This window comes from Equus caballus, chromosome 3 (genome assembly GCF_041296265.1).
Source record: "Equus caballus isolate H_3958 breed thoroughbred chromosome 3, TB-T2T, whole genome shotgun sequence".
Taxonomy (NCBI): Eukaryota; Metazoa; Chordata; class Mammalia; order Perissodactyla; family Equidae; genus Equus; species Equus caballus.
Genome location: NC_091686.1, coordinates 94,536,710 through 94,555,440, shown reverse-complemented (window position 1 = coordinate 94,555,440; position 18,731 = coordinate 94,536,710). Strand labels below are relative to the sequence as shown.

General features: G+C 40.9%; 1 protein-coding gene across 3 annotated transcripts in view; it reads right to left on the bottom strand.

Annotated features, from left to right (window-relative positions):
* The window catches only part of LOC111772926 (uncharacterized), a 253,596-nt gene that overhangs the window by 157,486 nt on the left and 77,379 nt on the right, over positions 1-18,731 (bottom strand). For all 3 annotated transcript variants that reach the window (XM_070263999.1, XM_070263998.1, XM_070264000.1), the window contains exon 2: positions 3,614-3,867. In XM_070263999.1, coding sequence (XP_070120100.1) covers positions 3,614-3,867 — 254 coding nt within the window. The remainder of the gene's footprint in view (positions 1-3,613; positions 3,868-18,731) is intronic.

Sequence of the window (18,731 nt, the reverse complement as noted above, 5' to 3'; positions counted from 1 at the left end):
AGATTGCTAATGCATTCATGTGATGTAGAAACAAACATAACTTGTCTCATGATAAAGATAACATCATCTCACGCCTCAAATTACTTCTCCAAGTTTTTAAAAGAAAATGTTTAGGAAACAATCAAGAATAACTAGGCACATGAAAAAGACAAAACACCATAAGCAAGAACCAGCAGAAACAACAGACAACAGAAATAGACCCAGAGATACTCCAGATTCTAATAGATACAGCACAGACTGTGATACAACTATGCTTACTATGTTCAAAGAGACAAAAGACAAGCTTTGAAATTTTGGCAAGGATCTTTAAATTATGAAACTGACACTGCAGATTTGAAAAATGATCAGATAGAAATTATAGGACTGAAAATACAATGGCCAAAATTAAGAACTCAGGTTCTTAACTCAGGACACATTTAACAGCAGATTAGACAAAGCAGCAAAGAATTAGAGAATCAAAAGATATATACAAAGAAAATGTCCAGAATGTGGCATGGAGGAACAAAAGGTTGAAGATAGAAAAGAGAAGATAAGACACAGAGTGTACAGCGGAAAGTCCTAATAAATATTCAGTTGCAGTCACAAAAGGACTACCAATTAAGTCCTGAACAGAATAAATAAAGGCATATCATAGTGAAACTGGAAATCTTTAAAGCAGAAGACGAAAATTCCCAGAGCTGACGATAGTCACCAGTCTTCAAATTAAAAAGGCCCATCAATCACAATTTTTAAAAACAATTGTATATGTTATTATATGTTACCTCATCTTAAGGAGCTACACACCCAATCCATTGTTCTCTATTATAGCAACATGTTCCTTTCCTTCTTCTCACATTAATTACTTTGTTTATAGTCTTGTCTCTCTCGGCCCCAACCCTTAAATGTAATCCCCATGCAGGCAGAGAGCATCTTTACTTTATTTACTTTTATTTCTAGAGAATATACAGTGCCTGGCTTCAGGGCTGGGCCAAGGGCGGAGATGTAAGGAGGCACTCACTCTCAGAGTCATGCATTGAACCCTGAGAATAAAAGCCTAGACGATTACAGAGAGAGAAAAGTCACTTATTTTAAACAACAACAACAACAATAGGGAATTCGGTTGCAATAGCCTTCTTATCGACAAAACTGGATGATGGAAGATAACAGAGCAAATCTTCAGAATTCTCAGACAAAAAATTTTTTAATCTGAAATTATATACCTCATCAGACAGCACTCAAACGGGAGGACAAAATAAAGACTTTCTTAAACATGAATGGATTCAGAAAATTTATCATCCTCAGTCCCTTGAAAGAATTACTTGAGAACATGTTTCGGAAAAGTAAAACTTGTTATAAGGAAGAAAAAAGTGGTGGGGCACAAAAAAACCTTGTGTAGAAAGATGAGTAATTAAGTCTAAATAACTATGATATACAATGTAAAAAAATAATGAAAATCTGGAATTAAAGCCCCAGATGATTTCATTTTGGTAGGAAATGAGAGAAGAGGGAAGTAAAAACTTACAAAGACTTTCATCTTATTATTTAGAAAGGATGCAGCTATGGTTTAACTCTAAACACTGAGCGAACAATATGTGTAAAGAAGTATACTACATTTTTAAGAATAACTATTAGAATAATAGAGATAGTATTTCCAAAGCAAGAATAGAAAAAAGAAGAAAAAATCAAACCCAACCAAAATTATATATGTCTATACATATAAATATAATACTCAAAAGGATTTTTTAAAAGCCTGATATGATTGATACTCACTAAAAATTTTATCTCTGGAGAGGGAGAGCAACTGAAAGAGAGAAGGCAAAGGGGATGAAAGGAGTGTTTAAATTTTAACCCCTCTGTATATTTTTGATATGTTTGATTTCTTAAGTAACTGTGTATTCATGTATTATGCATGCAATTTTTAAGCGCCATAGGATTTTTTTAAACCAATAAAAATCCTAATGGGAATTCTTTAGTTTTCCTTTTTTTTCTTTCTTCTCTCTCTCTCTCTTTTTTTATTTAGTACAATTATTCTGAAGTTTATTTAGAAAAATAATAGGAGAACATGAGAGAATGAGATAGTTAATACTTATTAAGTTAGTAAAGATTAAAGCAATTCTAATAATTAATGATAAGTGAAATGGATACTCTCCCACATTGCTGGGGAGCAGGAAGAAAACCATAAATGGACAGAAATTCTTTGAAAATAAATTTGGCAATATATATCAATAGTCATTTTAAAGATCATGTTCCTTCACTGTAATTCCATGATTTAGAAACTATTCTAAGAAAATAAAATTAATATTGAGACTAAATATTGAAATAAAGTTATTTATCCCAGTCAATATGCTTAATATCGAAAATTTGAAAATGGTCTAAATGTAAATGTTCAGAAATTATAAATTACAGGATACATTAAAGGTATGACATGTAATCATGAGTAATTATTACTGCAAGTAGTTTTTAATAAAACAGAAAATATTTAAGTTCTAATTTAGGTTTTCAATAACCCACAAAATGCAAAACTGTAAATATACCGTTTGGGTATAATGCATTGAAAAAGCTCAGGGGTATTGACTCAAAAGAGCCAACTTAATGCTCATGAATATTTTTCCATTCCAACCAACATTTCTAAAAATGACAGAAAGCCAGTTATTTTGGAGGACTGGGGGGGAGGAGGTGAGGTCAAATCCATAATAAAGGTATAAAAAGCATGCTATCATCACATCACAACTTTCAAGGAATCCTTGAAATAGAGAATGCACAGAGGATTAAATTGACAAAGCAAATTACACCAAAATATCGTTCGGGGGAGACGGGTGCACACGCGGAAGTGGCCCATGGTGTGCTCCAAACACGGAGGGAACAGACACTGTGAGTGGGAGGGAGCTGTGCGGCAGCCACGGGGAGGTTACCATAACCAATCCTGGTCGCCAAGCTGGTGGGTCCCTCCCCTCCACCAACTGCGCCAAGAAGTAGGCTGCAGGGCTGCCTCAGGCTAGAACAGGGAGTGAAGCACTTCGGTGGAAGAGGCAGGAAATGCCTCAGGGAGCTGGCAACACCCTGAAGGAACAGGGAGCCCCTAAACCTGGAGGATGAGCGACCAATGCTCCTCACTCAGCACCGCGGTCTGACTCACCCACAACTGCTGGAGGGAGAAAGAAAGAACATCCATAAACAGGCAAAACCAGATTTTTCTTTTTTGTTTTCACATGGGAACATTTCAAACATATACAAATTAAAGAGCATATTACGAACAACTAGTATGCACTGCCCAGCTTCAACAACTATCAGCATTCTGTCATTCTTGTTTCATTTATGTCACCACCACCAATACCTTTCATTCTTTTCTGGAGTATTTTAAAGCAAATCCCAAACATCCTATCATTTCACTCATAAATACTTAGTGTGACTCTCTAACACACAAAGGATTTAAAAAAATAATCCATGAAAACATTACCCTCCCCCCCCGCCCAAATGACAATAATTTATTATCATCTACTAGCCAGTTGTGGCAGATGGTAGTTTCCAAAAATGGCTGCAGCAACATCTCCCATCTTCTGCAAGGTCCCGCCCCCATCTGGGCGTGAAGTCTAAATGCCCCACTCCTGACTCTGGACTGCCCTTAGTCACTCACTGGAACAACAGGAGGAGAGGAGAGATGCTGCCTGGTTCTGAAGGTGAGCTCAGGAAGGTCTCCCAACTTCCAGCTGGTCCTCTTGCAGGGCTTACTCTCCAGAAGCTCCCTTTCAAGATGGTCCCTCTCAGAATCCAGCCACACTAGGGACCACATGTAGGTGTCCAGTTGACATTCCCAGCTGAGGCTCCAGACGTCATGGGGCAGAGAAGACATCTTCATTGTGCCCTGTCCAAATTCCTGACGCACAGAACCTGCAAACATTAAAACACTGCTGTTGTTTGATGCCGCTGAGTGGTAGGGTGACTCGCTTCAGATCAGCAAAAATCAGAAACATTGGTTCATGTTCGATTTTCCCCCACTGTTTCAAAAATGTGCTCTATGGGTGACCTGTTTAAATTAGATAGAAGCAAAAGTCATACATTTTGACTGACATTTCTATTAAATATCTTTTAATCCATGTGAATTTCTTTTCTTTCCTTTTTCATTTTTATGCCATTCATTTGTGAAGAAACTGAGTCTTTTGTCTTATAGAATAACTTATATTCTGCTTTGGTTGATGTATCAACAGGCCAGTCATTGCTTACCATGTTCCTCTCTGAGCTGTATTTTCTGTAAAGTGATGGTTAGATCCAGGAGGTTGGCAAACTTTCTCTCAGGGTCCTGTTAATCAATATTCTAGGCTTTGTGGGCTGCTCAACACCACCATTGCAGCACAAAAGCAGCCGTAGATGATACGTCAATGAATGAGCGTCTCTGTGTTACAATAAAACTTTATTTTTGGGGCCAGTCCCAGGGCGGGGTGGTTAAGTTCGCACGCTCTGCTTCAGGGGCCCAGGGTTTCACCGGTTTGGATCCTGGGCGCAGACATGGCACTGCTCATCAAGCACGCTGAGGAGGCATCCCACATACCACAACTAGAAGGACCCACAACTAAAAATATACAACTATGTACCAGGGGGCTTTAGGGAGAAAAAGAAAAAATAAAATCTTTAAAAAGAAAACTTTATTTTCAAAACAAGCAGTAGTCAGATTTGGCCCATGGGCCACAGTTTGCTGGCCCTGATCTAGAAGAAACAAAGAATATCAAATACAAAGATGAATACATAATCCAGAATCACCAAATATTTAAGGGAAACCAAAATCATGAAAGGAAAACTAAACTAAACAAATCTAAAAACTAGTATCTGAAGAAACAAAGTAAACAAAACAAACAGAAGAAAACCTTGAAAGAAGTACTGTCCGTGGAATATTCTAGAGAATTAAGAGATGATATTACATTCTCTGAGCAAGAAAAGGCTGTTGTGATGATAAGCATTTGGATATCTTAGAAATGAATAATATCATCAAAATAAAAATCTCAATAGATGTGCTGAATAACAGAAAAGACGAATCAGAGTGCAGTAGTCAGCTAGCAGAGTATGCTGAGAAATTGTTCCACAACACTGTATTAAAGGAAAAAGAAACAGAAAGACTAAAATACAAGTTTGGAGATATAAAAGTTAGACCCAGAAATTCCTCTTTCCATCGAATAGAAATAACAAAGAGACAGCAGAGATGGAGGTAAAGAGATAAGCAAAAAAATAATAGTAGAAAATATTCTCCCTGAGCCAACAAACAAAGGCGATTCTTTAAATACAAATGGCCCACTGGGTAACAACCAGGATAAATGGGATGGGGGGATCTTATACATGGACACATGATGATAAAATTTCAGAACTCCTGGTATACAGGGAGGAAGGGGGAGTGTGAAAGGGATGACAGGGCACATGTATATGATGATGGATGGTAATTAGTTTTTGGGTGGTGAACATGGTACAGTATACACAGAAATTGAAATATAATGATGTACACCTGAAATTTACATAATGTTATAAACCAATGTTAACCGAAAGAAAAAAAAGAACCCCTGATATAAAGATTCTGAAACCCCCACCACATGTATCCAGAGTCTCATTCAGTAACTCTGGGGTGGAACTTGGAAGTCTGACTTCCATTTGTTTATGTGGTTGCAAAAACACTGCTCCAGGTGAATCTAATTTGCAGACAAAATCGGCAAGTGCTGCTCTTCAGAGCAATCATCTGGGACTCAGAACCAAGCCACCCTTTCCTAGTGTGATGCAGCTTGTATAGCCCAGTTTCTCCAGGCTCCTCTTAAGCTAACAGTACCATTCCATCCTTGTGAGGGATTCACTGCCTTGATGCATCATTTGTTAAGCCCCTCCCTTCCACCGCCACAGAACAGGATCCTCCTTCAACCTTGTGCCCACCGATCAGCATTTTATTGACAACTCCTCCAGTGCCCCCTTGCACCTTCAACATTTCCTGGCCCTGAACTATTGCTCTCTGGACCCACTGACACCTGTGCTGAGTGCCCTGGTCTCCAACTGCTCCTATCCCGGCCGTATCCTCAAGATACTGGCTCTGTGGGGATTCATTTATTCACTTAACAAACACACGTTGAGCCCTCAGTGTGTGCAGAGCACTGTGCTAGGCTCTGGAGAAACAAACGTGAAAAGACCAGAAGCTGCCCTCAAGGAGTTCTAGCTGGAGGCAGGTAGGAAGGGAAAGAAGTGGACTACAACGGGTTAAGTGTTATCATAAAGAGTTTCTCCAAAGACAGTCGAGGACCACCTGCACCTAACTTTACTGTAGTTCTTACGAAATTTCAGATTCCCAGACCCGCCCTCTGGATCATAATCTTGTGAGGATGTGGCCCAGGAATCTGTATTTTAAAGAAGCTCATGTAATTTTTATGACCATAAAACTGTGATAACCACTGGCCTTTAACAGCTATGTCTGAGGTCTCTGATTTGATTTGGAAGAAAATTGGGGAGTGTGGGAAAGGGTGGTGGGAGAGAAGCTGGACGGGCTGTTAAGAGGACTCAGATCCTACAATGTCCTGCCATGCTAAGGAGTCTGGGCTTTATAGGATGAACTTTAGGGAGCCAGGGAAAAGTTTTAAGGGAGGGAGGCAGGGGAAGCATAGTGTAATTTTAAAAGGTGACTCCCATGGCAGGGTAGAGGATGAGTAGATGTGGGTTGGGGGCAAAGGGAGGGGCTTGAGACTGGGGGCAGAGAGACTAGCCCAGGTGAAATGTAATGGGGCCTGACCCAGCTCAGCAGCAAGGCAGACAGAGAAGAGGCAGATGGGAAGTCTGATTGGGAGGCAGAATCAACGGTGCTTGGGGAGAAAGAGCAAGGCTGGACTCGCAGCTCCTGTCCCCTGGGCTTGCCCCAGCCCCCTGGGAGGGTTGAGTTCTCAGTCCCAGTCATGGTCTGCCCTCCCTGCCATGTTAGCAAGGCCATGTCCTGTCCTAAGATATGCCAATTATAAGAAGAAAAACATAGATAAAGCATACCTCTTTTGTACTCCTATTTTCATTGCCCTAATTGTTAGAGACCTTATCTAATTAGGCTTGATAAATTAAGTGCCCTTAATATTTTGCTATTACAAAAATCTAAACACTATGTGCTGTTTCCCTGGGGGTTTTTAATTTTACAATCCTTTTAAAGGTTCCTGCCTGAACCGCTCTCTCAGGTTACTAAACCACCTCGAGGCAGCAACTCTGAGAAAACACAAGGGCAGAACTGACCAGCTGGTCCTTTCTGGATGTGCCTGAACTTTCACGCAGTGAGAGGAATGTCACACGCCCACTTTCACAGGCTGCTCCAGATGGCCATGAAAACCACGCATTTACAAGTGAGGTCTGAGTGGTCACACAAGGGTTACCCAATTCGTTTCCACTTTCCTGAGAGTTTTGCGGTAAACCCTTTCAACCTTATATATGTCACCTGGGACTCCAAAAGTAAGTTATTTAGAGCTGTACAGAGTGAAATAATGGTTATCGCTGACTACTCTTGGTGAATACTCACAATACAGCAATGAAGTAGGTCTGATAGAGCTGTATGCTTGATAAAATAAATTCTTTTTATGTAGGAGAGATATATAACTATATTAGCAATTGAGATAAGTTCTATGTGTGATAACAAGAAGATTCAAATAACTGCTTACAATTTACAAAGCACTTTCTCATTTATTACCTCATTTTGGTTAACAAAAATTCCTCAAGGTAAATTGCCTTAATAATTCCATTTTATAGATGAGAAAACTGAGGATCAGAAAGATTAAGTGACTGGCCCAAGGACACACAGCCAATAACACAACATTTCTACGTATCAGCTAGCATGCTCTTGGTTGTAAGTAACAGAAAACCCAAATCAAAATGTACTAAACAGTAAAGTAAATGTATAAACTCATGTAACAGAAAAAATCCAGTGGTACAGTGGGCTTTAGGCACAGTCTGATCAGAAACTCAGCTTTTTAAAATTTTGATTGTCTTGGATTTGCCCTTCTTATTGTATTAGCTTTATTCTCAGGCTCTTTTTCCACTTAGTAGCAAAATGCTGAAACAGTTTCAGGACCCACCACATTATCCAGATGGAGAAACGACTTTTCTTTCGCCCATCATCAAACACAGGTCCTAGGCTTCAGTCTTATCACATATTGGCCTGGGGAATGTGTTGTACTGATTGGCTCAGGCCTGGGGTACATACCCATGCATGAGCCAATGACCATGTCAATCAAGGCCACAGCCCAAAAGCTAGGGGTTGGATCAGTTCCCTCCAAATCCCGTGGCTGCTATGCCATGTGGGAGGGGTGGAGTGGATGTTGCAGAGTCAACCGCAAGATCCACCACAATCCAGGACTTGAGTTCATGATTTAGGACTCTAAATCCTATGGGGTTATTTTTTTTCTATATCATACATATTGCTATCCTTCACTACTAGAGCTGACATCTCCAAGTAAAATTGCTATTCTTGGGTGTGAAGGTGCCTACAAAGGCCCTTAGGTGACCAGAAGTCCTTTCCAGCTGTGCACACCAAGACTGGACATTCCTTTGCATGTGCTGCCATTATCTGTGGAGCCTCCTGCTTCTTTGGTCACTTCTCCAACTCATGTTCCTCTAAATTCTTTTGCCCCATTCATTTTTGTTTCTTGGTGCCAGGGCCCAACCAGGAAGATAGAAACCACTCTGAATATTTAAAACAGAGGAAATTTAATTCAATGAGATGAAAAAAACTTACAAGCCAAATAAGGGATTGTGAGGCAATCCAGAGACGAGCCACAGCAGGAAGTCACAGCCACTCCTAGGCTGGAGGACAAAGGGAGGAGGTGATGCTACCCAAGCCCAGAGCCTGGGATTACCCAGAGGAAGCTGGAACTATGGCAGGCTTCCGGTGAGAGCTGGAGCAAGGAAGAGAGGCAGCAGCTGCCGGCGATACCACCTCAGTACAGAGGGAGAAGGAGAAATATCCTGACTTCTCCCTTCCTCCTGCTCTCCAAACTCCCACCAGAGCCTCCACGGACCAAGCCTAGTTGGAAGCCAGCTGACCAGGAGCCTGAGAATTTCCACCTGGAGGGATCAGGCCCCCTGAACAGAGCCAGGGAAGGAAGGGTGAGGAATGGATGGAAGGTCAAACAGACCCAGAACCAATACAGTTGCATGACAACATCATACGTGCTCATTGTGGAAATTTTAAAGAATACAGATATGCAAAGAGAAAAAGGTAAAAATCATGGTCCTATTAGTTCTCTTTTTTTCCCAGTTTTACTGAGATATAATTGACATATAGCACTGTGTAAGTTTAAGGTGTACAGCATAATGATTTGACTTATATATACTGTGAAATGATTACCACAATAAGTTTAGTTAACATCCGTCATCTCGTATAGATACAAAAAACAAAGAAAAGGGGAAAAAAAGAGTTTTCTCCTTGTGATGAAAACTCCTAGGTTTACTCCATTAACAACTTTCCCATGTACCATACACCAGCGTTTATAACTATAGTCATGATGCTGTACATTACATCCCCAGTGCTTATTTATCTTACATCTGGAAGTTTGTACCTTTTGACCACCTTCCTCCAATTCCCTCACCCTGCACCACCCACCTCTGGTAACCACACATCTGCTCTCTTTTCCATCAGTTTGGGGTTTTTTTTCTTTCCTTTCTTTTTTTTTTAGGTTCCACATATAAGTGAGATCATGCAGTATTCGTCTTTCTCTATCTGACTTATTTTACGTAGCATAATGTCCTCAAGGTCCACCCATGTGGTCACAAATGGCAGGATTTTCTTTTTCCTCATGGCCAAATAATATTTCAGTGTGTGTATGTGTGTACATATATACATATATACGTATGTATATAAAGAAGTTGTGGTATATATATATATATAGATGATGGATATTAGGTTGTTTCCATGTCTTGGCTATTGTAAATAATGCTGCCAAAAATACGGTTCCAAAGTTCTAGAGAAAGAGAGAACATTATATTTTAATATTTATATAATAGGAATATTTTGCATATGCTGTTTGTTCATCATTTTTCTTTCAACTAACTTTACATTTTGCACTTACTCCCAGGATCTTTGTTTGTTTGCTTAAATACAAAGTATAGATGTGGCTTGAGGGATTAGTCTGCTATTGTTTTCTTTTTATTTGGGGGGGCATTTGTTTGGTAAATATGAGTGTGTGCAAGTGGGTATGTGTGGGTATGCAGTGAAGAACAAAGTGAAAGATATTTCTATTGATTGCCTTCCTTCCCCAGTAGAAACAAATGTTTACATTTGTGACATTGTTACCTAACAATGCAGAGAATTATTGAAAAGTCATTCTTTTCATTGCATTTTGAATATGAAGACATTCAAGATGTGCTTTTAATTTGCTGCGTTAACTTCTTTGTATTTGAAAAAACATTAAAAAAACAATAATGCTGCAATGAACATGGGAGTGTGGATATCTCTTTGACACAGTGTTTAAGGGATGTATTAAGAGGTCAGGTGAAATCATTCAGCCCCAGAGAACTGCTGTGTGCTACCTATTTCTCGTTGGTCACTGGGGGATCAATGTTCTGGTCCTTTCCCAGTCAATAGGCCAAGCTCTCTAGCAGTTTGACATTTTTATATATATACCCTGAGAAATTCAGCTTCTCCTCTCTATCAAGTCAAAGGTGAAAAAATAGACTTGACAACTGTTAAGAAAAACTATTTCTTCTAAAAACCAATTTGCTTCTTTTCACAGATAACATGAGCTATATGATTTGTCAGGTTTCCTCTTTTTGCCCAGGCTACCAGGAAACTCAACGTTAGCTCTCATGCTCAAGACCAGCAACTTTTAACCCTTATGGTGATCATGTGCTTCTTCCCCCTTCTACATTTTCCAAATTATATTGTGTCTTATCAGCTGTATAATGTATGTATATGCATGAAGAAGACAGGGAGAAATACAGGTACATAATGGAGAGGCCCTTGAGTTATTTCCCCAGAGGGTTGCCAGGGCTTCACTTGCCCTGTCCAGCTTCATCTACCCCAAGCCAGCTGGCCAGCGCTAGGAAGCCATCTTGCACAGTGGAACAAATTCTGTCTACCGCCCTCCTCCACAGCAGATGGCCGCTCTGCATTAATCCATGTCATACATCATTGCAGAGTGAGACACCACCATCCACCGTACAAATCACTTTGCTCCAACTCAGTAGGTTGGGAATTATGTGTGTGTGCTCAAATAGACTCTGGTTCAGTAATTTTTCAGCTGTGGGGGCCCTATTGAGCATCTTGACAATGGAAAGGGGTGGAGTGAGGGGCCACCAGTGGGATTATGGCTAGATTTTTAATTAGATTGGGCATGTTAATTAGGTTGGACAAAGCTTTTTCAAGGAGGTGAAAGCATTGTCTCCTCAAGCAAGCACTTCTCTGCCTGTTCAGTGTCCCTGATTCACCAATTAGTCCCTCTTGAAATGTTTCTCATTCATTTTGTTTATTTGAGGCTGATAGTCTGGGCATGGAGCCCAGTTTAATATAATTTTTCCTGTTGCCATCATATCCCCAATTCTATTGAGAGGGTTATTATGTTGTCTAAGACACCTTACTGTGGCAATTACCAGGCCAGGTGCACACCCATATCACCCTACCCCTCCACCCCAATCTACTTCAAATTTCAGAAATGAAGCTGATGCTCACTCCCATTCCATTGAGACAACAAGAGTTGGTGACTATAGCATGGCAAAGTAGATATTGGCAATTATCTTGATAATTTGATTGAGATAGGTAAACAGTTCATCTAATTGATGTCCTAGAGTATATCTGTGGGTCTTAAAAACATGGAAAATCCCCCAACTGCTTGTAACTGCTTCTGAGTTCTATAAACACATAGGCTGCTTTTACAACAAATTTGCTTCCCTAATCATGTTTTACACAGTCAAATGCATTCATATTAGTTTGTATTCTCCAAGCATATACCAACCCAAAGGTATGTTGCCTGGAGGGCTGGAGAGAAAAATTGACCACAGATGATCATCAGGGTAGAATTGAAAGTTGGCAATAATAATAAAGATCCAGCCCTGGCAAAAGAAAGGAAACGTTGTAGCATTTGGTTTGGAAAATGGGGTGGGTGTGTGTGTGTGTGTGTGTGTTTAAGTTCCATTCCTGGTTTCAGTGCAGAGTTGGGTCAGACTCTTAGCATGAATTTTGAACATGGGTGTTGAAGGTAAGTGATTGTAATAATAACCCACTGCAGGGCTGTGGAATTAGCCAATAGCCATGCACCACCAGCCAAGAGCTGAGGTGGAGCCCAGCCTGGACTTGTCCGGGAGGTTCAGGCCTTCAGCAGATAGAGTCTTGCTGCGGAATTATATTGCACTAACAATGAGACTTACTGTAAAAACAAATAAAATGCTTTAAATGTTTAAATGCACTTCCAAGTATTCATCCTCCAAATATTTAGACTCTGAGCTGACTGGGCCAAGAGCCCAAGCTTCCTGTGCATGCTGGATGGTTCTGAACAATCTCCCCAAGATCAGCAAATATAGAACAATTTAAAACACCATCCGCTTGGAGCCAAAAAAAAAATTCCCCAGGTATTGCTCTAGGAAGTCAGCTAGGTGTCTGTGTCCAAAGGCCTCCTTTGTAATGCGTACTGGAGTTGATTAATTTGTAATGAGTTTAATAAATTCTTACAAACATCTCCATGAGACCACGGTGTGTGTCCACTGTGAGTAGGCAACACAAACCAGAGTGGGAACGGAGATTTGGGAGGAGAGATGGGTAGGAGGGAAAGGAAGGAAAAGGGAGAGAGAGGCAGAAAGAGCAACAAGCAGTCTATGGAGGAAATTGGGGGTCACAGAAGGCTTTGATGCCCGAACAAAGTCTTCAAGAGGAAGTTTGAGTAAACCAGGAATTTTTTGTTTTGTTTTTTAAGGGAGGAGGAGAGAGAGGGCAAGGGCAGCAGAGGCTGACTCCTTTTGCATTCAGATATCTCTAAACTCAGTGGTCATATTATTCACTCTCCTTTTCCTGGGCATACCCATACCAAAATTTGCTCTTTTTTTTTTTTTTTTTTAAGATTTTATTTTTTCCTTTTTCTCCCCAAAGCCCCCTGGTACATAGTTGTGTATTCTTCGTTGTGGGTTCTTCTAGTTGTGGTATGTGGGACGCTGCCTCAGCGTGGTCTGATGAGCAGTGCCATGTCCGCGCCCAGGATTCGAACCAACGAAACACTGGGCCGCCTGCAGCGGAGCGCGCGAGCTTAACCACTCGGCCACGGGGCCAGCCCCCAAAACGTGCTCTTTTTTAAGCCCCCACAGCAACACAATCCATAGTACTGCCAGTGAATTCATCTAATTCTAGAGTTTAGCCAACTCATCTTTATCTAAAAAGCTCCACCAAATAAAATAAATGCCCATAATATAGATCTGAATTCTAGAAGACTTAACTAGTACTTGGTTCAGTCCTCCCCGTGGACTAGGTAGAACAGTGGAGTCAAATCTTATACTCATTTGACTTTTGTAAGTTCAACTATATACAGGGAGTAGGGGGTGGATATTAGTTTTAAAAAGCAAATGCTCCAGAGTGAGCGTGAGACAGGAGCAATGAATCTGCCCCATCCTGGGTTTGCCTCCGAGCCCACACACCATTCACCAGGCAGTCTTTCACCGTGCAGTCTTTGTTTTCAGATTGGCACCTGAGCTAACAACTGTTGCCAATCTTTTTTTTTTTTCTCCTGCTTTTTCTCCCCAAATCCACCCCAGGACATAGTTGTATATTTTAGTTATGGGTCCTTCTAGTTGTGGCATGTGGGACGCCACCTCAATGTGGCCTGATGAGTGGTACCATGTCTGTGCCCAGGATCCGAACCAGTGAAACCCTGAGCCGCCGAAGCGGAGCACGGGAACTTAACCACTCCGCCACAGGGCCAGCCCCCACTGTGCAGTCTTTTGCTTCAAATACACATTTTTCATATACATGATCCCCAAATCTGAGTTAACTGTTTCACTGGTATTCAAACAAGAAAACAGCTCAGTGCTCCAATGATGGAGGGAAAACTGGCTGAGAAACAGTATGCCAGGCTCCCTTGTGGCACCTCCCTAAGAGAGTTTCAAGGGCAGTTTGGATTACCCGTGATTTTTCTTCTTGCGGCTACTTCAGAACCTTGCCCTCTTGTCAGACACGTCTCTGCTAGATGATTCCCCCTTGGCAAATGGAAAAATTAAAAAGAAGGGAGGTCATTTTGCTGATGTCTCTGCATTTGTACCAGAACTAAAAACTTTACTGTCTTAATCTCCGTGCCCAACTACAAAGCAGAGCACAATTTCTTTCACCTTTTCTTAATTTGGGGGACAAAAATGGTCCACAAACAACGGCTTGAGAGACAGGGCCATTCATTCTTTCTTTCATTCCTCAAATATTTGCAGAGTGTCAACAATGTATCAGGCACAGGATTCTGCAATGAGCTCCTGCGGAAACAAAAAGAGCCAAAAGACCTAGCCTCGACTGGGTTATGCTTAACCTGCTTTGTGACATTGGAGGAACTGCTGATCCTTCTGGGTCTCAACCGCCTACTTGACCAGAAAAAGTGAAAAAGTTGTGGCAAATAAGTTCTGAAGTTCCTCTCAATAAAAAAAAATTCTGTGAAAGCAACTTTCTAAATTTTCTAAAGACTTGAAAGAAATACAACAAACCTGATCTATTCCTAACAAGCTCTTTGCCCTAAGCAGCTCTTGCCCTTCGTCTTGGCCCTTTTGTGTCATTGTGGATTTCACCGACTTCTCTCTTCCACCACAGACGCAATCAACTCCTCCTCCTCTCCGGCTCCTGGAGCTTCCAAGTAGACACATCAACAAAATGAAGGGATTTCTCCCTAGATTTTCTTCCCTGTCATAGTTGCTGTTTTTCAGGCCCTGTCAGGGTGATTCAGGCTTCAGAGTTTTTATTAAAAGTGATGATAGCCACATGGTGGACAAACGATATGGAAATAGATCTCTTGTGAGATTAATCATACTTTCGGATAGTGCAAATGCTCTGTGTTCAATGACTGCATCATTTGTAATGTGGCTTTTGAGTTATGTCATCGTGCATGTGGACTTGTTCACACTTAGTTGTTGAATTTGGCATAATAATGGTTCAAGCATCAGTTGTCTTTATTCAATCTAACCTCAAAAGTAACAATAAAACACTTGGTTACTCTAAGTGGAAAAAAATACTCCTATAAAATGCTTGAATGTTTGTGATATTATATAAGGAAAGTTGACCAAATGTTACTTTATGGAATACCTACTTCTTAGTTATTCCATTCAATCAATAAATACATATTTGAAGAAGGCCTATTCAATCAATAGTTGTACTTAATTCACTCCCTGAGCATTAAGGAGAAGATTAAAAGGATAAAATTTCCTGAAATTAGGGGAGACATGGTGGAAAGCCAGAATGCTTGAATTTGAATACCATTTTTGTAGCTTACTAAATATTTGATCCCAGAATCAAATCACTCTGAACTCTATATTCCCCAGAAGGACATTAGTAACTCCTGCTTTATCTTCCTCACAAAAATTTGTTGAGGATAAACTGATCGTATATAAAAAGAGGAAGAATGAATTACACTTATATAATGCTTTATTGCCAAGGATTTCACACATTCACTCACTTAATCCTCAAGGTAACCCCATTTTACAAGAAACCACATCACGGAGAGGTCAAGGGACTTGTGAATAAGGGGTGGAGCCGGCATTCGAACTGAGGCAGAATGCATGCATTCACCCCCATACGACAATGAATTATACAAAGGTAGCACTGAAAATTTTTAAGGCATAAAAGGGAACCAAGGGGCCGGCCGGGTGGTGCAGCGGTCAAGTGCGCACGTTCTGCTTCGGCGGCCTGGGGTTCACCAGTTCAGATCCCAGGAGCAGACGTGGCACCGCTTGGCATGCCATGCTGTGGTAGGCATCCCACGTATAAAGTTAACGAAGATGGGCGTGGATGTTAGCTTAGGGCCAGTTTTCCTCAGCAAAAAGAGGAGAATTGGCAGCAGTTAGCTCAGGGCTAATCTTCCTCAAAAAAATTAATTAATTAATTAAAAAGGGGAACCAAAAAAAGCCTTTCTTCACCATCCCCCACTTTTACTGGAAATGTGGAGGGGGAGAGATAAATGTCTACAATACTTTTAGTGCCTATTACACGATTCAGAGGACTCTGCTAGGTTAACAGCATTAAAACGTTTCACATTTTGTGGTTTTCTCACAAAGTTATAATGCTTTTGACTATTAGGCTTAAAAATATCACAAATTTATGCAACAATTCCACATTTTCCACTTGAATTTGCATTCCAACAAATTAAAATAATTTTTTAATATCATGGCGCTACAAATTGCTAGACTCAAGGGAATCCAGCATCTCTTGCTTTCTGCCTGCTTCTATGAAGCAGGCAAAAACTTAAAAACCAAAGATACTAGCAACCTGCCAGCAAACAAAGGCAGTATTATGTTTTCTGCATTTAGGAGCATTTACTCTGCCAGGCAGATACAGAGAGCACTCATCTCCTTCCAACTGCCAAATCTCTTGACTTCCTCTTTCTCCTTCTCCCTGTCCAGGGCCTTTTGAGTGGGATGGCCAATAAGCCCCTTGTTTCAAATCTCTGCGGGAACAAGTGGATGCTACTCTCAGTGTCCACTAAACCATAAGTCCTTTGAGGATACAGGAAGACATGCACCAACCTCAAGATCGAAATGCAGTAAGAGGAAGTCTGCAAGCAAAGAAAGGGCGGCCCACCACTGCCTTCTCTTGCAGAAATGGCAGAATCTCTGGGGATAGTAAGCAGTTTACTCTCGCATGGTATGTGTATTTACCAAAGCCTCAAGAAAAATACTCAATTAGTTTTACTTTTAAAGATATTCCTATCGTACAACAAGACATACTATTAGGAATCGGGTACTGTGATACATATTCTCTCTCTGAACCTCAGAGTAATCCTTCTATGCACATTAGTAGAAGCCAGTGATAGGATTTGAACCCATGTCCAGCAGACTCCAATGCTCCTGCCGTTTACTTAACAACACCCGAATGGGTCCCAGAGATCATAGACCAGTCACTTATGATCATATGCTCTTAATTATTTTATTCTACCTTCTAAAATATGTGTAATTCTACACTTTCACAATCACAAAAAGATCTAAAGAGAATGGGAGGAAAATTTTTTTTCCGAATTTTTCAGGTTTTAATCACGAAAAGCAACACATCCACTCCAAGTACCATTGTCCCTCTTTGATTTTATGACTCCTATAAGGTTTCCCTGGCCCCAACTGCTAGGAAGGGGCAATTGAGTAAACCCAGAGAGGGCTATGAACAGATGACCAAATCAACAGAAAAGAACAATTTGAAAATAAAATGGTTTAAGATGGGATTGACCACTGGAAAATCAGAGCAGCCATCTCTTTTTAACATGTCAGCACATTCTCTCGCCTATAACTTGCCTGCATTGTCCAACAAAGTAGGAATGCCCAAGGGAATAGGACCTTGTCACTTTTCTTGCCAGCCACCCCCACTCACCCCCACCACCACTGACAATCCAGCAGAATTCAGTCCCTAAGAGAGGAGTTTAGTCTTGATACCTCTGGACTGGCCCTAGCCCAACCCAAACACCCTAAGCATTTGTATTGTCACTCCTTTCCACATGCTGTTTTCTAATCATTCAGTATGAACTGGGTCATCACAACTTTTACCCACCAGTTAAAAGAATGAGCCCTAGCTAAACCAGCATTTTCTTCCAAGTGTGAGGATGGCTTGACTGTCATACAGGGTAAAGGGTCCACAGTAATATTCTTCCTCAACAGGGAGATCATGGGGTGGGGTGCTTGATCCCCAAGAAACTCCAAGAAGGAGAAGGCCAGTTTAAGAGCATTTATTGTTGTCCAACAAGTTCAATTTAAATTGGGAGTAGTTAGTACTTGTAAGTATAATATCCATCATTAGTTATTCAGGAAAGCAACACGGGAAGTCACTACCAGATCAGGTGGCCCAAAGCACGCAAGTCAATTAAGCAGCTTGATGCAAGTGACACGAGGCATGAGTGATGCCCTAAGAAGGTGACACACCCAGTATGTCTGGATATGAAGCAAGCCTCCTGATGGCCGAACATGTTTTGAAATACTTGCAAACTCCTTGGGTAAGCATCTCCCATTCTTGTGATAAATAGAAACTACCAAGGAAAAAAGTACTAAACCCCTAAGCCAAAATACACACTGATGAAAAACAATATTATCCACAATACTGAATGGCCTTGGAGGCTCTTTGATCTGTGCATTTCTATATTTGGCTCAAGGCGCCATTAAAACCAAGGAGTTTATGTTTGGGTCAATAAATAGAGGTAATAAAAGTTCACCCTTGGACTGGACTCTTTGAATGAGTGGAACATGGGTCATTTATGGTGCTTGGTGACTGTGAATGCTGACAGCACAACTACTAAATGTATACAGCTCCCTTTCCACCCTGGATGAGGAAGGCATGTAGCACCTAAGACAGTAAACAAGAGCAAAAGCTACCCCAAGTCCCGGCATTGTAACGTCACTTGACTAATAGGCCTTGAGCATCTGCTAAGTGCCAGACAGTCTAAGCAGGAAGCATACAGAGACAAATAAGAAGTAGGCCCTGCCCATGTGACTGAGACTAGAAGGAAGGCAGTTCTGTACCCTGAGCAATAATACCGGTGAGACTGTGATGACGGCTAAGCAGAAGGAAGGGCAATTAACTCTACGTGGGGAGACACTGGAAGGCTTTACTTAGGAGGTGCTAT